Source organism: Cuculus canorus, chromosome 24 (genome assembly GCF_017976375.1).
Source record: "Cuculus canorus isolate bCucCan1 chromosome 24, bCucCan1.pri, whole genome shotgun sequence".
Lineage (NCBI taxonomy): Eukaryota > Metazoa > Chordata > Aves > Cuculiformes > Cuculidae > Cuculus > Cuculus canorus.
In genome coordinates this window covers 2,407,542-2,425,746 of record NC_071424.1, presented here as the reverse complement: position 1 = coordinate 2,425,746, position 18,205 = coordinate 2,407,542, and the positions used below count along the sequence as shown (strand labels likewise).

Sequence of the window (18,205 nt, the reverse complement as noted above, 5' to 3'; positions counted from 1 at the left end):
CAAGCGATTACTGCATGCCAGGGTGAAGGAGAAGTGCATTTCAGAGAATGAATTATGATCGATGAGCACAAAGCAAGTGAAACCATTGCAGTTTCAAGATGACAATAGTTTAAAACCAGTAATTGCAAGGAATGGCAACTGTTCTGCCTCCTTCACTGGGTGCTCAATCAGATGCCAGTGATATTTTAAATGTCAACACTTTGCTATTTCACTTGCTTACCAAACTGTAATAGTAGAGCGAAAAAAAGCCTTCGAGTTGTTTTTCATGTGGAATCCAACTAACTGGGTGTCCTGGTTACCGCTAAGTCCCTAAGACTGCCCCACTCTCAGCTTGTGACCGAGGCCCCCAGAGAGCAGAATGGCCTCTGCCGTGTCCTGGGGATGCGTGAGCGATCCAAAAACATCCCCTCGCTGAGTCACTCTGAGAGAACAGCAGCAATAGCTTTCCAGCTGGGAGCTTTACACTTTGAAAGGATAGCGCTTGTGTTTAAAATGAACACGTTGGGCTGGTAATAGCAGGCTCCTGCGTCTGTGCAGATGCACAGAAATCAACCTATCATTTTCTCTCCGTAATTAATTATAGGATGCGATTGATGCAGATCTAATAAGAATGCTCCCAGCTGCCGGGTCCTTGAAACTACTGCAGAGATGAAAAAAAATAGAAAAGACCAAGGGACAGTGAATTTGAGAGGCATTTGAAACACAAGGAAGAACAAAATCTTTCTCAGAACTACCTGTGCTCTGAACAAATGCAGTATACAGGACAGGATATTTAATGCCCTCTTAATTAAACTAGAATTATGAAAGAACGAAATGGAAACCTGGAACAATTTGCCCTGGGAAAAGCTGTATCCTAACCAGAGGAAGTATTGAAAAAGCTTAGTGTAACCAGGGTAGAAATAAATGAAGCCTTTGCAGGAACTGGTTGTTCAGCCTGGAGAAGGCTCCAGGGAGTTCTTAGAGAAGCTTCCAGCGCTGAAAGCTGGGGAGGGGCTCTTGATCAGGGAGGGCAGGGATTGAACGAGGGAGAAAAGTTTTGAGCTAAAAGACAGGAGATTGAGATGAGATCTTAGGAAGAAATGTTTTGCTGTGAGGGTAAGGAAGCCCTGGCCCAGGTTGCCCAGAGCAGTGGTGGCTGCCCCATCCCTGGAGGGGTTCCAGGCCAGGTTGGATGGGGCTTGGAGCCCCTGATCCAGTGGGAGGTGTCCCTGCCCCTGGCAGGGGATGGAATTGGATGGGTCCCTTCCAATCCAAACCACCCCATGATTCTAACCGGGGCAGAAAAGTTAAGTGGAGCCTTCTGAATATTCTGGTGCCCTGAGTTCAGAGGAATAAGATGCTGAATAAAACCAACTGCCCTGCCCATCCTTTCTACTGTCTGGTTTTAGAAACCTCCAAACCCTGAATTTGTTTTCTAGTCGTTCCAGTCTCAACATGAAGTCTGATGACGGGCTGAGACCGAACTGCAAAACTGCCCAGATAACGACAGCCATCATCAGCATCCCCACGCCGCCGGCCCTCACGCCAGAAGGCGAGAGCCGGCCTCCGCCCAGCAGCCCCAGCCACTCCACGAACATTCCCACCACCACCACGAGCAACATCGTCAAGGTCTCTGCCTTGTAAGCGTCTCATGCACAGAAGGAGGCTGGAAAGACCGGTGCCCCCTCTCCCTCCACACCTCCACGTTCCTTTCTTGCTGCAAATCGTGCCTGGATGGACCAACCTTGACATTCTGTCATCGAATTAGCACCGGAGACCCTAACGAGGCAGCTTTCTTCAGACTGGCATTCATGCTGTGGACTGAGGAAGGGTTAGGAGAGGGAGGAAGAGGCTGGTTAATGGAAAAGCCTGCACGGAGAGCGTGTTGTGCCATGGTACGGGGCAAAAACCACCCGCAGAGGCTGGAGAGAAAGCATCATCGTGGCAAGAGGAGAGTCAATAAAGCAAATGGAAATATAACACTGTGTATCGCAGCACCTTTTTAAAGGTTTTTAATGGATAATATTTATTCATGAGGAAATGACTGAAAAAGGTGAAAAACAATGGATTTTGTGATTTTTTTTTTTTTTCTTCATGGAGCAGAACCTTTAAACCAAACAAAATTTCACATTTTGTTTTTCTTTTATAGGAAAAGATTTAGGCAAAGAAGCCACCCGTCACAGAAATCTATCCCCATCCTGCTGTGTGTGTGCATGCAGGCGCGCAGAACCCTATCAGGCCCAGGCTGGGTCATAAAGAGCAGAGCACGCTCCCATGATTGGGAAAACACAAGCGCGTGTCCTGAGCGCGTGTCCTCTGCGTGCACGCACGCACACACGACTCCTTCACCCTGGATGGCATTCTTTATTTAGCCAATTTTGTATCCGCCTTTTAAGTCAATACAGTGCAATTGCAAACAGCGTGTTTGTCTGCTAATTATTGTCTGTGAAAACATATTTGTGGAGAAAAAAAGACAGGCTTTAGTAGAGTTTTAGTCCCACAGGGGCATCTGCTTTCTATTTTTGTTATCACTTGTAAGAGTGCGACTAGAATACCAGTTCTGTATTTTTAAAAAGGAAAAACACAAGGTAGGATTCTTTTTTAATACTGAACACAAATGGCAAAGAATGAGGAAGCACTGAACTCAACTGCATTGAGCGTTCATCGGTCTGACAGAGGTTTCTTGTAATGTGTGCCCATGCTTTTTAAGTTTGGTTTCTCTGTATCGGTTTCTTTGCTAGCACTGGACATACAACCCACTGTAAATAGTAGCCAAAATGATGTCTGGATCTATACTTGATTATAATTAACCCCTGAGCCAAATATCTTGCATGGACAGAGAGGTATTTGGCTTTTTCACAGTCCTAGGGCTACAATTGTCTCGTTAATAGCTTCTGGGTTGCACTAATTTTGGGGGTAGGCTAGGTTAGCAGGTTTAGTGCTGTAGTCCCAGCACGGGATCTATAGCTTGCGTCCACCTGAGGAGGGGGAGCAGTACTGGAGCTTGGAAAGCATTTCATACAATCATAAAACCATTTGGTCAGAAAAGACCTGACAGACCATCAAGTCTATTTGATGAAGCGTGGGACAGAGAGCATCTTCCTTCCACGTTCTAGTCTTAGCCTGGGAGAAGTCACGTGCTTGTAGACAACCAAACCCTGCAGTAATGCTGTGGCACTGCGAGAAGCTAACACCACTACCCGAGCCGTGCCAGTCCCAGCCCCTCTTTGAGATTGCTTTAGGAATGATTTACTGTAAAGAAACACACGGTCCTGAAGCATAACTGATTTTTCCCCCTTAAGAAGAGTAACTTTTTTCTTCCATTCTGCCTTTCTCAAGTCTCTCTCTCATAACGGGTGGGATCCCCAAAGGGCAGAGTGAGGAACAGCATCACCCACCTTTTCCGTTGTCGCACACTGTTTGGCTCATTCCTGTGATCAGGCCCAAGCACCCCCCAAAGGCCCCGCACACACCCACGAGCGGCAATGCGCCCAGCCCCAACAGCTTGTAGATAATAAGGAAACATTTCAAGTGTCCTGTTTCTGAGCAGTGATTTTACGAACACTGGCACTGAAAGAACTACTCAAAGCATGTTTGAGGCTGATTCAGCCAAGGGATGACTCTTTAAACGTCTGTCCTGATGTAGTATTTATACACATATACACACATATGCATATAGACACACATACACGTATCGATAGATAATAGACCTACATGCCGACTTACACATACGAGCTAGCAAACTGCTTAGTTAGCACTCCTAACCTATTAGCCCATAGAGCAGACTCGGTGGCTGATGCATTAACTCAATACCCTCTGTAGAGACATCCTAGGAATATTAGTGCTACGGCTACGCCTTCAGCAGCTGCACCGGCTTACAGTCATTTATTCCAGTGCTGTAATATGTTACCCAAAAGTATGTTTAGTCCTGGTTTAAATTATTAAAGCCTTTGCTACTTCCTGTAGAAGGTTACACTGCAGTTAATCTTACCATTATTGGGTTTTTCTTGATGTTTTAATATAATCTTTTCATTATTTGTCACCATCTGCTCCCCATCTGACCACCCTCACCCTTGCAGATCCACCACTCACCACCCTGCAACCTCATTGACGCCGGCACAGAACGAGGGTTCAAGGCTGCTGTGCTGACAAGCTGCAAGTGTTCCTTCCAGTAAGCGATTACCAAGAGTCAGGGACTCAACATGGATTCTCAGTGCTGCCTTTCTTATTCCTGATTTACCATGGAGTGGTCAACAACCCACTTCATCTCACCGCACCCGTTTCTTCAACTGTAAATAGCAACCATGGCAGCCCTTGTCTAAAGCACTGTGGGTGCGTTTAATTGCCATCGACCAAAATGCTTTTTGAAAAAAACAACAAATAATCAACATTTTTAAAAGGGGACGGGGGAAGTAAAGGAAAAAGCCAGTCCATGGGGTCTCTGGCTGACTGCTTGGGCTAGGATAATCAAGGCAGCCATGGCCACTGTTCTCTTCCGTGAAAGAGGAATCATTGTTATCCTTGCTCAAAAATACATGGCTCGCCTTTTCTACCATTATCTTGGCAGGTGCTGCCCCATCCAGTCAGTACCTCGGCACAGCCTTCCAGAGGGTAAAGACAGACAAAACTCAGGAAGTCTGAGGCTGGACGAATAGGGCTAAAAGTATTTTTAACAGAGGCACTGTCTCCCTTTACAGACTGAGCCGAAATATTGAGCAATGCTTCCAAAAGCACCTGAAAATATGCTACGACAAAACCTGCCTGGATTGCCCCACACAGACACTGTGAGAGCACTGAAACCAGAAACCAGAACCCATCACCATCCTACCAGCGGCTGCTTAGGGCACGAGAGAGCATCCTTCGAATGGAACACAGGGAAGCAGGGACAGCACTCGCACAGCAGGGCATGGGGACTGCACTACAGCCACTGATTCCTGTAAGGAAGGGAGACAATTAGCTTTACTAAACTGCCAGGCTCTTTATAATCTCTAAATAACAACTGATAAACCATTGCTGAGATAAGGCCGAGTCAATCCTGAAAATCCACAGGCCAGAACTTCCACTGCAGGATTGGGATTGCTCTCTCCAGCGGTGCCCAGTACTGCCCTGCCTTACCAGCATCCCTCTCCCGTCCCTAGGGCCACACACACATTGGTACAGACCTAAAAACCAGCACAGACCCCTGCAGTCCTGCTCATTCTCGATGCACAGCGAAGGGTGTGGGCTCCCTCCGGGAGGAGAAGCATCCAGAAGCGTAGGTAGGTCCTAGCCCAGATGCCTTCCTGAAAAGCAGGTGGTACATAACAGCCCCATCAGAACAGCTGCTCACCAAGATGGCAATAGCCACTGGCAGTTCAATCCCAAAGCCTTCTCCCTCCCTTAAACTCCTTAGGAGTTTTTATAGTTTCAGAAAAGTTCCTTTAAAAAAAAACATAAAAACACGCTGTTTGTACCAAAAGCAAGTGGAAGGGGATTCTTTTTTCAGCCTTTCATAAAGCAATATTTAAAATATCAATGGAGCAACACTTTTTTCCAAGCATTTTGTTTTCTTTCCCAAAGCCTTTTCTGAGGGAAAACTATTTTCACAGCTTTCCAGTGTATTCTATTCACAGATTCACTCTCTGCTCACCCGGCGCTGGGCTGCTCAAAGGAGGAATTGCACTCTGTTGGCAAAGAAAGATGAAAAATACCTTTCAAATCTAGGCTTTGACTCCATCTATTCTTTCTGAAATCCACCTTTTACTTTCCTTTTCCTTCAAAATCTTAAGGACAGAGAACACACCTTGGTACCTAAAAAATGAAAGCATTAAAAGAAGTAATCCATCCTCCACTGGCACAAGACCCTTCACTGCAATAGAGTGCATTGCTTTCTCCAGGTTAGATTTAAATATCTCCAAGGAAAGGACTCCCTGGAGAGCCGATTCCAGACTCGCAGATCTCACTGTCAAGGATCCTTCCCGTGTTCAGCCATAACTCCCTTCTTTCCCCTCCCTTGCTGCCATTCTACCCCTTGCACCATGTTCAACTACTCTCCCTTCTGCATTTCAAGCGACTGCCTACAAACAAAAGAGGAATAGCAAACCTTTCACAGCAAATCCTTATCCCAGGGACAATTTTTTCTGTTAAATAATTATTATTGTTGAAAGTAAACTGGGGAAAAGGGAAATGAGATAACACACATGGCTTTAGTGTGGAATAAAGCTAACAGGCAATTCAGAATCCTTCTTACAGCAGCCAGAAGTACTGAATTTGAACCAATGCTACTTGTTTAACTTCAGCAGTTGGTAACCCACCAGCATCACATCATTCTTTGTCTAAACATCATCATAGTTTAGACAGTTTGAGGGGCAGGGCATGGAAAACAGATTCCTTCCAGCTGAAGCAAGCAATGATTCTTTGAATATTTTGCCTTTTTTAAGTACAGACATGTTGTATCTTACATGTATTATAGAGAAAATTCACTGTATTAAAATCCATGTTTAATTTCTGGGTTACAAACATCCCTTGGAGGCTGTAACATCTTTTCCATGTTGGACTATGGCAGAGTTACAAAGTCAGTATCCACGAGTGGCTGGCTAATGTCAGCAGCTTTGAAGACTTAATTCTGCTTTTAAAGTTAGGTGAATAATACACCTTTTCCACAGAATTCAACCATCACCTATAGCTTAATTGGTTTATTCTTATATCACTTATTTTCCACCAACTCTTAAAGGAAATGCACTAGATGCACAACTTCAGAGTCAGGTTTTCAGGCTTCACATTTAACGATGCTGTAAACACTCTTCATAAGGGTTTTACCTTTCTAAGACGTTAAAAGCAAGCAGAAGCAGGGTGCACAGGAGAGTCAGCATCAGGAACTCATGTTCTACTCCTGATTGTCTTGATGAACCAAGTGACCTCAAAGAAGTCATTTCACCTCTCTTTGCCATTTACACAAGCTGTGTAGAGATTAATACCTCCTCTTCCCATAAGCAAAGCTCAGCTCACGAACAGCTACAAAACAAAGAACTCAAGACAGCAAGTGAACCAGGAACTCACATTCAGAACGCGAAAACTCTGCCAGAAAACCTTCAGGTGGATCAGTCAAAAGACCAGGTGACAAAGAGCTTGTGAAAATCCCTTCCCGAGTTCTCTTGGCAGTCAATAGTCTGTTATTTTGTGTGTTCCTTTGTGTGCACGTGTTCCTTTTCATTCGTTTAACCTAGCGCTACTCGCAGCGGTCACACAGCTGCCTGGGTGAGACCTTAACCACCATACCGAACGCTCTTCTCCGTTCCGTTGTGACTCTGACTGGGAGCTCCCCCTAGCTCCTCGGACCAATGAAGTATCTTACAAAACACGTGTGATGGTCTATTTTTGATAAATCAGTGAGGCATTCCAATGCAATGGTGTTTTCTTTAGGAGTTTTATGTTATGAGAAGCTTTTGACCTTATTATTTTCTATTTTCGTACTATAAATGGGCTTTGCTTACGAACATCAGAGGACAGATACAAACTGTACCGTATACAACTGCAGGTAGCTTCATTTGAGAACACCTTTCTAGAAGAACCAAGTTTCCTGTTGTCTTCTTTTGGAATTGTAGTGCATATGTTGAAGCTTGTATATCATTTACAGTATTGAGTCTTGTGCCACTGCTGTACCTGATGTATCCAATCTGGATTAAACAGAGTATGTGCCACAAAAAACAAGATGCTGTAGATTTCTTCTGAAACAAGTCACAGAAACATGGGTTTGGGTTGGAAGAGACCTTACAGCCCACCCAGTTCCACCCCTCTGCCATGGGCAGGGACACCTCCACTGGATCAGGGGCTCCAAGCCCCATCCAACCTGGCCTTGAACCCCTCCAGGGATGGGGCAGCCACAACAGCTCTCGGCAACCTGAGTCAGGGCCTCATCATCCTCACCGGGAAGAATTTCTCTTTAAAGTCCTGGGAGGTTCTTTCAGAGAGCTTTGGGTGTTGGCCTAAGCCACTCAAGGTACAGTTAAACACTCCTAACTCTTAAGCATCCACTAATGAAAACAGCAAGAGGTTACAGAAGAGCAATCACACAGGTACCTACGTCCATCTCCCGCAGAATCCTCCTTTTCAATGTTAAGAGTCACAATAAAACCGATCTTGGAAACAAAATTGGGTTGCCTTGGCCATTCCAAACTACGTGGATAAAACTTGAGAACCCCTCCCTGGGGTGATTTGTTGTGACACAGAGGGAGCAAAGCAAGGAAAAAGGCACAGAAAAAAATAACAAATAATTACTATATTTAAATTAAGAGCACATCTTATGCCTCTCTTAAAAGGCAACTCTGTTCAGGCCAGTTTTGCATTATTCCACATTGCAAGTAGGGCCCGCTTGTTTCAACCACAAAACAGATAGAGCTGATCTCATCTTAACCATACCAGAAAGCACCACTGAGAGGCACTAGTTCACATTTTCAGAAGCCTTTAAGCAGAAATTAAGATTACTTATCCAGTGGCCTCTGACACCCGTTGAGAGAAGGCAAAGAGAAGAGCTCTCAGCCCCCTTCTCTCCTGCAGTAAAGGCTGACCCTCGCAAGGAGCCACCATCACCCCAGCAACAGAAAAACCCCACATCCCAGCCAGGACAGCACCCTGGCCTGCCACCCGGGCTGCGTTTTCATGCCACTCATGGGCTGCATCCACCTCTCAGTTCTCCTGAGAGACAGTCTGAATTCCAGGACATAAAGTTCAGACCCAGCACCATACAAAAAGGTTGAAAGTGCTGCCAGGGACATGACAGGATTTGCACAGGGAATTCTGCAAGGACATTAGGAATGCTGAGGAATGTCTTCAGCTGAGTGAAAACAGAGCATAGTCCTCAAAATCAATTTGGAAGGTGCTGAAGGGGAGCAATGAAGCATCCCTGGAAAAATCCATTTGGCCAAGTTAAAGCATCGCTCTCTGGAAGTACGGCTCATAGCAGGCAGGAAACTAATTTTACTGAGGAAATTCCAGCCTGACACAGACTGTAACTGCTCTAGTGAACTCCAAGAAATCCAAGGAACCAGCAGAAAGAATCTGTCTCTGTGATCCCAAACACTAAAGCTATAGGATGAAAACTGAGAATCCATGTGGAGACAAGCTCAGGTCAATACCCTGAGCCAGCCAGAGCTCTCGCCTTCTCCTGCTTCAGGACAGCTACATACAAGGCAGTGCAATCCAAACAGGAACTACCAATTAGTTTTAGCACTACCAGGTAATTTCATTTCTAATTAAAGCTTTCCTGTTAAGTGTTGCGAGTCTGACACTGCTGCACCCACAGGGACAGAGCAATTACGACTGCTGCACTTTTTCTCCATAATTAAGCCACCTTCTACTGCATGGTTTGCCATGCACCCAGCCATAGAAATGTTATTTATACAATGTTAATTAAGTAGATTAAAATTAGCAATGAGATGCAAGTTCCCCTCTACCACTTAACCAGTATACAATCTGTACCTTGTGTTTAATAAGAGAATTATGGAAAATTGAATGATCTCCAGCTATAACCAGGCTACGTAGTCTCACAGTGAATTCATCTTCACTCAAAGGTCATCTGGAAGATGCAGGTCAAGCAAATAAAACTGGAGTTGGTTCGTGTTTGCTCCTTATTGAGATCAATTTCTTACATGTAAGTGGCTTTTCCTTTGCTTACTCTGGGCTGTAAAGATCGCAAGTGAACATCCAGCTGCCTTTCATTTCCTTTTATTAAAAACTTGTAACACCGTCACCGGAATGCACGGAAAACATTTACCCAGGCACAGCCTGCTTATCAAAAAGACATTTTTCTTGACTCCTATACTGTTCGTTTGCATGTGCCCAGGTGCCAGCACAGCAGCAGTTTTGTTTATAGAGACAATATCCACTCCTGGTACCAAGCAGCCCCTCCATAACAGCAGTGCCATTGTGTCACTCCCCGCTTTTCAGCAGCTCCTGGAGGTAGATGGTGTTGGCATGATAGGCATTCGCCCAGCTCCACAGCCTGAAGCCCTTCCTGTAGTGAGACACGGGAGCGTAGTAGTTCTGCCACGCTTCATAATAGGATTTCCAGTAGTTCTTGTAACTCCAATTCTCACATGGAACACCATCATCCCAAGAGCTGCTGGAGCAGTCCTCCCAGGTTTTCCTTGTGGAAAGAGTAGGGATTTGATCGTGATGGCTTTTCTTTTGTTTAGTTTTTTGTTTTGGAGCTTTTTTCTCCGCTTGATTTTGTTTTGGGACTCGTGATGGCTCCTGAGGCTTCTCTGGTGTGCAACGACCCTGATGCATTGTGACAACAGCGTCTCTCTCCTGTGTATCCGAAAATGCTTCCAAGTACGAGTTATTTTCCCTATTATCAGAGGAAGCCCTGGAACTGTACAACCCATCGCTGTCACCAGATGAAACATCCTTTGCTATTGCTTCTGTATTACATTCCGCCTCTTTCCACTCCACGCCACCGTTTCTGGGGAGCTCACATTGCTCTCCCGGGCCTGAATAGCTCCTTAAGATTTCGACCTCTCTCTCCAACCCTTCTTTAATGAAATAGTCATAGTCCTCAACTAACTCCGAGAAGTTCCAGGCCTTGCTCGGCTGGTTTTTGAAAGAAGACAAGCATGGAATTCTGGGAAGATTGTTTTTTAAGGCCTCTTCATCTGGAGGTAGAGTGTTATGTTGTCCATCCGTTCTGGAAATGGTTTTGACTCTATTCCTCTGTTCCATCTGGCAACTGGAAGTTTGGGTGTTTCTGCTGCTTTTTCCTGTATTCACAGAATTTGTGGACTTTTTTATCTTCTTTTGCTTCAGTGTCTTTTTTGGCCTTTCTACAGAAGAACTGTCATCCGGAAGATTAGAAAGAGGCCGAGGTACCTCTGAGAAACTGTTCTGGATGGGCTGCAGTACTGGCTGCTCCGGTCCAAGACACACAGTGTCAGAATTCACTGAAGCGCCTGTGTGTATAACAGGTCTGACTTCTACCACCTCATCTCCAAACTGATCCATCATTCCAGGAGGAATAGGCTCTGCACAAAAGGGAAACAAGCAGGCACACAGTGAAGGTCATCCCTCTACTAAAGTAAAGCTCTGCAAAGCCTCAGGAAACACATCAAGACACGTTACATTCCGCCTACAAACCGACCTCTTCAATTCTTGAAAGAGCTCAGATGGCCAGAATGTTTTCTTCATGGAAGGCATCAATGAGTTGATGACAACAAACAGCACTGCGCTACTTAATCTATTTTTCATATCCTACTTAACCAGGTAAAAATTAGAACTTATGCCAAGGCAGCAAAAGCAACATCCTTTGCAAAATCATTCCTGGGAAAGCAAGAGTAGGAAGCATTCCATGCTTCAATTATTCCTTCCTTCTCCTACTGCACCTTACAGCCTGAGAAAAGCGTAATAACAGATTCCTGGAAATCAAGTAGTTATCATAGAACCACAGAATGGTTTTGGTTGGAAAAAACCTTTAAGATAATCAAGTCCAATCATCGATCCAGCCCTGCCAAGTCCCGCACCAGATCACGTTCCCAAGTACAACAGCTACTCGTCTTTTAAACACCTCCAGGGATGAGGACTCAACCACCTCCCTGGGCAGCCTCTTTCAAAGCTTAACAACCCATCCAGTAAAGAAATTCCTCCTCATATGCAGCCTAAATTTCCCCTGGCACATCTTGAGGCCATTCCCCCTTATCCCGTCACTGGCTATCAGGGACAAGAGACCAACTGCCACCTCGCTAAAACCTCCTTTCAGGCAGTTGTGGAGAGCGACGAGGTCTCCCCTTAGCCTCCTTTTCTCCAGACTAAACAACCCCAGCTTACTCAGCCACTCCTCATAAGGCTTGTGCTGTAAACCTTCCCCAATTTTGTTACTCTTCTCTGGGCATGCTCCAGCATCTGGACGACCTTCTTGTGGTGAGGGGCCCAAAACTGATTTAAGCTGCTTATGTATCCACTAAATGACCAGCTGGATGCAGAGCTCCTCTCCCTATCCATAGGCTTGCACAAAGTTCCTGTTCCATCACTCGCACAGCTGAGGCAGTTACATAAAGAGTCGTCAGAACAGAGTATGGAAAACCCGAACCGATATGAACGCAGCTGCAGTAGGGCAGGTGCACGTCAGCTCCCTGCAGACTCATCCAGAGCTCTGAACAGAAAACAACCAACCCAAACCAGCTGCGTTCACAGAGCAGCACATACCTGGCAGAGGAAGAAGCTGAAGATTACATTTCTGAGCAATTTTCATCATTATGTTTTCCTCCTCCCCGCGGCAGCAGTATGTCACAGACAAGCCCAAGGTTCCTGCGGCACATAACAGAGCACGGTTACCTCACCAGGGCCAGCAGAGCCTGCGCAGGCTCAAGACATCCAAGACTGTTCTTACCAAAGCGCCCAGCTCTGCCAATACGATGCATGTACGTTTCCCAGTCCATGGGTACATCCAGGTTGATAACCAGATTCACCTTCTCAGCATCGATTCCTCGAGACGTCTTGAGAAAGCGAGAAGAGAGAAGGACTTGGTAACTGATATGCTGAACAGATTTAAATGACTAAAACCACCAAGGAATAATCATTCACACAGGAACTTTGAGTTGTTGACACCATAAAGCAATGACAGGTTTCCAGCCAGCTCACAGTACTACAAGTGGGCATTTTGCCCAGGTTCTGGGGAGACCTTAGAGTAGCTTCCAGTATGGAAAGGGGCTCCAGGTGAGGCCTTGGCCCAGGCTGCCCAGAGCAGTGGTGGCTGCCCCATCCCTGGAGGGGTTCCAGGCCAGGTTGGATGGGGCTTTGAGCCCCTGAGCCAGGGGGAGGTGTCCCTGCCCACGGCAGGGGTGGAACTGGATGGGCTTTGAGGTCCCTTCCAACCCAAACCACTCCATAGTTCTATGATCTAATTCTCCAAAGTAACTTTACACACAATACTCATGCATGCTGCAAAATACAAACTCACCAAGTCTGTGGAAATCAGAACTCTGCAGTGGAACTGCTTTAGTTTTGCCATGGCATCAAGCCTCTGACTTTGATTCATGCTGCCTGAAAAGAGAAACGTAAGAAACAGATTGCACTCTTCAGTTTTATGCCCCTCTAATTCTGGAAGACACTGCTTTGTACGTTTGTAGGTGAGAACAAAAATAAGTCTGAGAGAAGCTTCCTACAAAAAAAAAAGTTCTAAATAAGTAAGCAAGGGACAAACAAAGACTTAGAAATAAGGAAATCTATTAAAAAACAAGCAAATAATGGTTTTGTAAGAGAAACCGATAACAAGGACACTTAATCCACTTGAACAACACTGACACTACGTAAATTTTAAAGATGTAAGCCATGGAAAACACTGTTGAAGAAAAAATTCCATGTTTCTAAGAAACATTAGGTGCCAACTCCCAGCTTTTTTAGAGAAGCTTGAAATAAGAGATATAAATCCAACATCCAACGAAAAACTGCTTCAACCTGCAGCATCAGTAAACTTTCTCCTTGCAAATAAGGGAATGTACCCATCTGGACACTGACAGCAACTACTCCCAAAATGATTTGAAAGCAGGAAAATTAATGTAAAAACGAATTAAAGTCCTAAAGACCAACAACGACCCAAATGATTATCAGTTATTTAACCAGAGACCACACAAACTAAGATTCAAGATTTATTTTGCTATTTTAGGTCATGTTTACACACAAGTTCACTAGGACTGGAAAGTTCTGAGCAGACTTACCTGAAATGCACTCAGCAGGAAAGCCCCTGGATGTGAGGATTTCAGCCAGATGTTGAGCCCTGACAGAACACACCAAAAACAAACTGTAAAAAACACTGCAGACCTAACAACTCTTGTGCATTTCTTTCCAACAGGCCGTTCTCCACAAGCATGGACCACGTGCCAGAACTCTCACCTTCATCTTTATGTCTCAAAGATTCACCTTAAGGATGGAAAAGGGCAGCAGGACATCAGCTCTCACTGTACTAAACCATATAGGAGGTACCTTGATGCTAAAGCATTCCTTTGTTTTCACTATTCCCTACAGCATCTATAGAATCACAGAATGGTTTGGGTGGGAAGGGACCTCAAAGCCCATCCAGTCCCACCCCTGCCATGGGCAGGGACACCTCCCACTGGATCAGGGGCTCCAAGCCCCATCCAACCTGGCCTGGAACCCCTCCAGGGATGGGGCAGCCACCACTGCTCTGGGCAACCTGTTCCAGGGCCTCCCCACCCTCACAGCAAAACATTTCTACCTGATACCTAGTCTAAACTGCTCCTCTTTTAGTTTAAAACCATTCCCCCTTGTCCTATAGCTACACGTCCCACTAAAAAGTTTTTGCGCATGTTTCTTATCAGCCTTTTTTAAGTATTGAAATGCCACAATAAGGTCTCCTCAGTCTTCTCTTTTCCACGCTGAACAACTCCAACTCTCTCAGCCTGTCTCTGGTCTCACTCCAACAGATCCATGTCCTTCGAATGCAGCCCAGGACACGGTTGGCTTTGCTGGCTGTGAGCACACACTGCCAGTTCATGTCCAGCTTCTCACTCATCAGGGCCCCTCGGCTTCCTCTGGCTGCGTTTGAGACCTCAGGAGTTCACTCATAACCATCACTTGCCAAAACGCTTTTTAGAGATTATATTTCAAATCTATTACCTGCTATGCAAGTTTGAAAAGACCAAGGCTTGATTAAAAGGAATCTTGCTGAACAACTCCTGCAGGTGCCGGGTTTTTTCTTCAAATGTTTTATGGGGAAGCGGATGGGAATTCACAATTTTGTAATACTGTTTCAGCCCTAAGCAGAAACCCAAAAAGTGATCAGATTAGGGATTTCCACAAAACCACATATGGTATAATGCTGCAGCCAACACACATCACTGCAGCTAAAATAAAGTCTGAGCAAATGAGCCTAATAAGACCCTACAGGACAGTATTTTCTTAAAAGGCTGAATATATTTTGAATGATACCAGAAAGTTACATTCATCACTGATGTTTTAAACATATCAATTCAATAAAATAAACACATCAAAAACCAATCCACTCACCTGTGGAAAGAAATGATGAAGAAACACCTATTTTGCGTACAGTTTACTCTTCTTAATCTACCAATAATGATATCGTTATGATTTCATTTCTGCTTACCAATAAGACTTGGATCAGTAGGGTTCAACCTCACGAACGTTGGCTCTCTCATGTACCTGGTCAAAGCATTAGCTAACGACTCAGGATAAGTAGCTGAAACAGCGAGCATCTGTTTGTTGGCTGGCAGCGAGGAGTAAATCCAACTGTGAAACAATGAAATGCCAATGACTAACAAGAACGTATCTAATCTACCGATAAGTGCGTAAAATAAGTGTTTTTCTTACTTGATTTGTTCCTGAAAGCTGCCTTCTTCCAGAAGCTTGTCTGCTTCATCGAGAATGAAAAGTCGGACACTCGCTGTATTTAAGTAGTCCAACTCTATGAGCTGTTTTATCCGACCTATGTATGAAGGAAAAGATTAAAGGACCTTCCAAAGTATTAAACTGAAAAAGCTCTACCAATTAATTTTTTGAAAATTTGATTTTAATGAGCATTTTTAAAAGACTTGTTTAGAATAATCTCTCACTAAAAATACCTAGTCTTAAACGTCTCTGCTGCTGGCTTTTGAGACTATCCCCTATTACTAAAACCCCCAAATCATCCTAAAATGATTTCCAAAGCCCCAGTTACTGTGCTCCAGCTGCCGTGAGCTACTGCACAGCAAAGCTCATCCATACCTGGGGACCCGACTGCTATGTGGCACTTCTTCAGCCGGGCCTTGTCCTGGCTCAGAGGGGTCCCTCCGATGAAAACGTGGCACTCCAACCCTTCCATCTTCATTCCAATGGTTGTGATGACAGCATGAATCTGCACAGCAATCTCTCGCGTGGGAGCCAAAATCAGGATCTGTGAGGGCCAAGAGTTAAACCTCAAAGCCGCACAATGCTTGCGAGATCATGCTTGAAGAAAGGACATTGCTGTACAACATCACCTTAACCATGCACATGCAACAGGCCAGTTCGAGAAAGGATATTTAGAAGAAATTCCTGAATATCACCAGAGAGACTCTCAGCATAGAAAATGCTACGAGTAATGAGTATCACAGAATGGTTTGGGTTGGAAGGGACCTCAAAGCCCATCCAGTTCCACCCCCTGCCATGGGCAGGGACACCTCCCACTGGATCAGGGGCTCCAAGCCCCATCCAACCTGGCCTAGAACCCCTCCAGGGACGGGGCAGCCACCACTGCTCTGGGCAACCTGAGACCTCCCCGCCCTCAGCATGAATAATTTCTTCGTAATACCTAATCCAAATCTTCTCCTTCCAATTCAAAGCTATTCCCCATGTACTATCGCTACAAGCCCTCATATAAAGTGCCTCCACAAATTTCCTTTCGTCCCAAACTACTCCACGTTTCTGTGAAACCCAACCCCGCTCCCGTACCGGTGCGGGGGGGGCTGGGTCGGGTCTCACCTGCGTGGCGGGGCTCTCCAGCAGCACCGCGTCCAGGGCGATGGTGGAAAAGACGCACGTTTTGCCGGTGCCGGACTTGGCCTGCACGATGAGATCTGCAAAGTGCGGACACGGCGGTTACCGGAGCCCCCGGGCCGCTCCCCACCCCGGCCCGGCCCGGCCACTCACCCAGGCCGCATCGCCCCAACGGGATCGCCTTCAGCTGCACGGGAGACGGCCGGTGGAATCCGGCCGCCTCCAGCCCCGCCAGCACCGGCGCCGACAGCAGCAGCGACCCGAAATCGGCGGGGCCGCCGGGCACCAACACATCGCGCGTTCGGAACCGGCCCTCGCCCGCCGCGGATGCCGCCATCTTGGCGGACGCCGCGGCCGAAATCTCGCGGGAGCGGCTCTGAGAGCCAGGTACTAATGAGCGCTGGAGAAATCTCGCGAGATCAGCCCGGAGACCGCGCGCTACGAACCGGCTCTGGGAAAATCTCGCGAGAATAGCCTTGAGCACGCGCCGCTGATGAGAACAGGGAAAATATCGCGAGATTTTTCTTAAGCGCGCGCGGGTTATGAACGGGTGCTCGGGAAATCTCGCGAGAGCAACGAGGCGCGCGAATGAGAACTAGAAAAATCTCGCGAGAGCGTGAGCGCGCGAGTTACGAATGAGTCCGAGGCAAATCTCGCGAGAGTGTCTTGAGGGCGCCGCGCATGCGCACTGAGAGGAGGAAGCCCGCGCTCAGCAGGGGGCGTGAGGGGCCGCCGTTTGAGGCCTTCGCTGCCCGAGGCGGACCCGGGGGCACCGAGCGGGGCTGGGGACCCGCTGGAGAGCGTGGGGAGCTGCGAGGTGTCCAATCGTGGGACCAGTGAGGCTGGAAAACCCTTCGCGGCTCTCCCAGCCAACCCCTAAGCCCTGTCCCCATCAGCGCATCCATGCGTGTTCCAGCCCCTCGAGGCATGGAGGCTCCACACCGCCCTCATCCCGGCCTTCATGGCGCTGTTAGTGAAGCTCTTTCCCCTAATACCCAAGCTAAACCTCCCCTGGTACAGCTTGAGGCCAGTGCCTCGTGTCCCACCTGTGTGTGGAAGATGAATCAAGGCTAAGATAAAGCTGGTATCAAGCATATTAGAATAAACATGATTAAAGAGACCACGTATTGCAAGCTGGACACACAGGACGATGGATCTGGAATGGGTGAGAAGGCCAGGCTGGAAAAATACACCTGGGAATAAGTGAATTGGAGATAGGGCTGAAAAACAGTCCTGAGAGTGTGGAGTAGACAAAACTAAAGCCATCCTGTATCTAGGTCAGAAAATCAGGGAACTGAATAAAGATCTGCCCAAACGAGAGAGCCAGGAGTAGAAGTGATAGTGGTAGTACTTTCTTGATTTGACTCCTGTATGCCATGCTGATTAAAAGGATATAGAGAAAATTGCAAGGTGTGCATCAGCCTTCATGGCTGCTGTACCTATCACGTCACTTGGGAGCAGAGCGCAGCACCCTCCTCACCACAACCTCCTTTCTAGAAGCTGCAGAGAGCGATGAGGTCTCCCCTCCTGGTGGACCAGATACCATGAGCTCAGTGCTCTGGTGTCCTCAGTGCACGGAGGCGAGGGCAGGGAGCAGGGGAGGAGGGTTCTCTCTGCTCTGCCCTGTCCCAACTCCTGCATCACCTTTGGGCTCTCCAGCTCCAGAAAGACTGCAGAGGGCATGGAGATGATGAGACTGGAGCATCTCTCTTAGGTGGGGCTACAGGAAAGCTGCGGAAGGGCTTTTCATCAGGGAGTGAAAAATCTC

General features: G+C 46.6%; 2 protein-coding genes across 7 annotated transcripts in view; one reads left to right on the top strand and one right to left on the bottom strand.

Annotated features, from left to right (window-relative positions):
* The window catches only part of KCND3 (potassium voltage-gated channel subfamily D member 3), a 119,098-nt gene extending 117,279 nt beyond the window's left edge, over positions 1–1,819 (top strand). For 5 of the 6 annotated variants that reach the window (XM_054087733.1, XM_054087731.1, XM_054087730.1 and 2 more), the window contains one exon: positions 1,419–1,626. In XM_054087733.1, the coding sequence (XP_053943708.1) occupies positions 1,419–1,623 (205 nt within the window). In that variant the 3' untranslated portion in view covers positions 1,624–1,626. Of the gene's footprint in view, positions 1–1,418 lie in introns of all 6 variants that reach the window. The other variant, XM_054087735.1, reaches the window with a different exon arrangement.
* A 7,668-nt stretch (positions 1,820–9,487) lies between these two features.
* DDX20 (DEAD-box helicase 20) lies at positions 9,488–16,791 on the bottom strand. The gene is made up of 11 exons (XM_054087720.1): positions 16,591–16,791; positions 16,423–16,517; positions 15,688–15,856; positions 15,295–15,409; positions 15,071–15,213; positions 14,584–14,722; positions 13,665–13,723; positions 12,908–12,990; positions 12,338–12,443; positions 12,154–12,255; positions 9,488–10,976 (listed from the first exon to the last, which is right to left on the bottom strand). The coding sequence occupies exons 1-11, from the start codon at positions 16,772–16,774 to the stop codon at positions 9,886–9,888; spliced, it is 2,286 nt and encodes a 761-aa protein (XP_053943695.1). The 5' UTR covers positions 16,775–16,791; the 3' UTR covers positions 9,488–9,885.
* Positions 16,792–18,205: the final 1,414 nt, after the last annotated feature.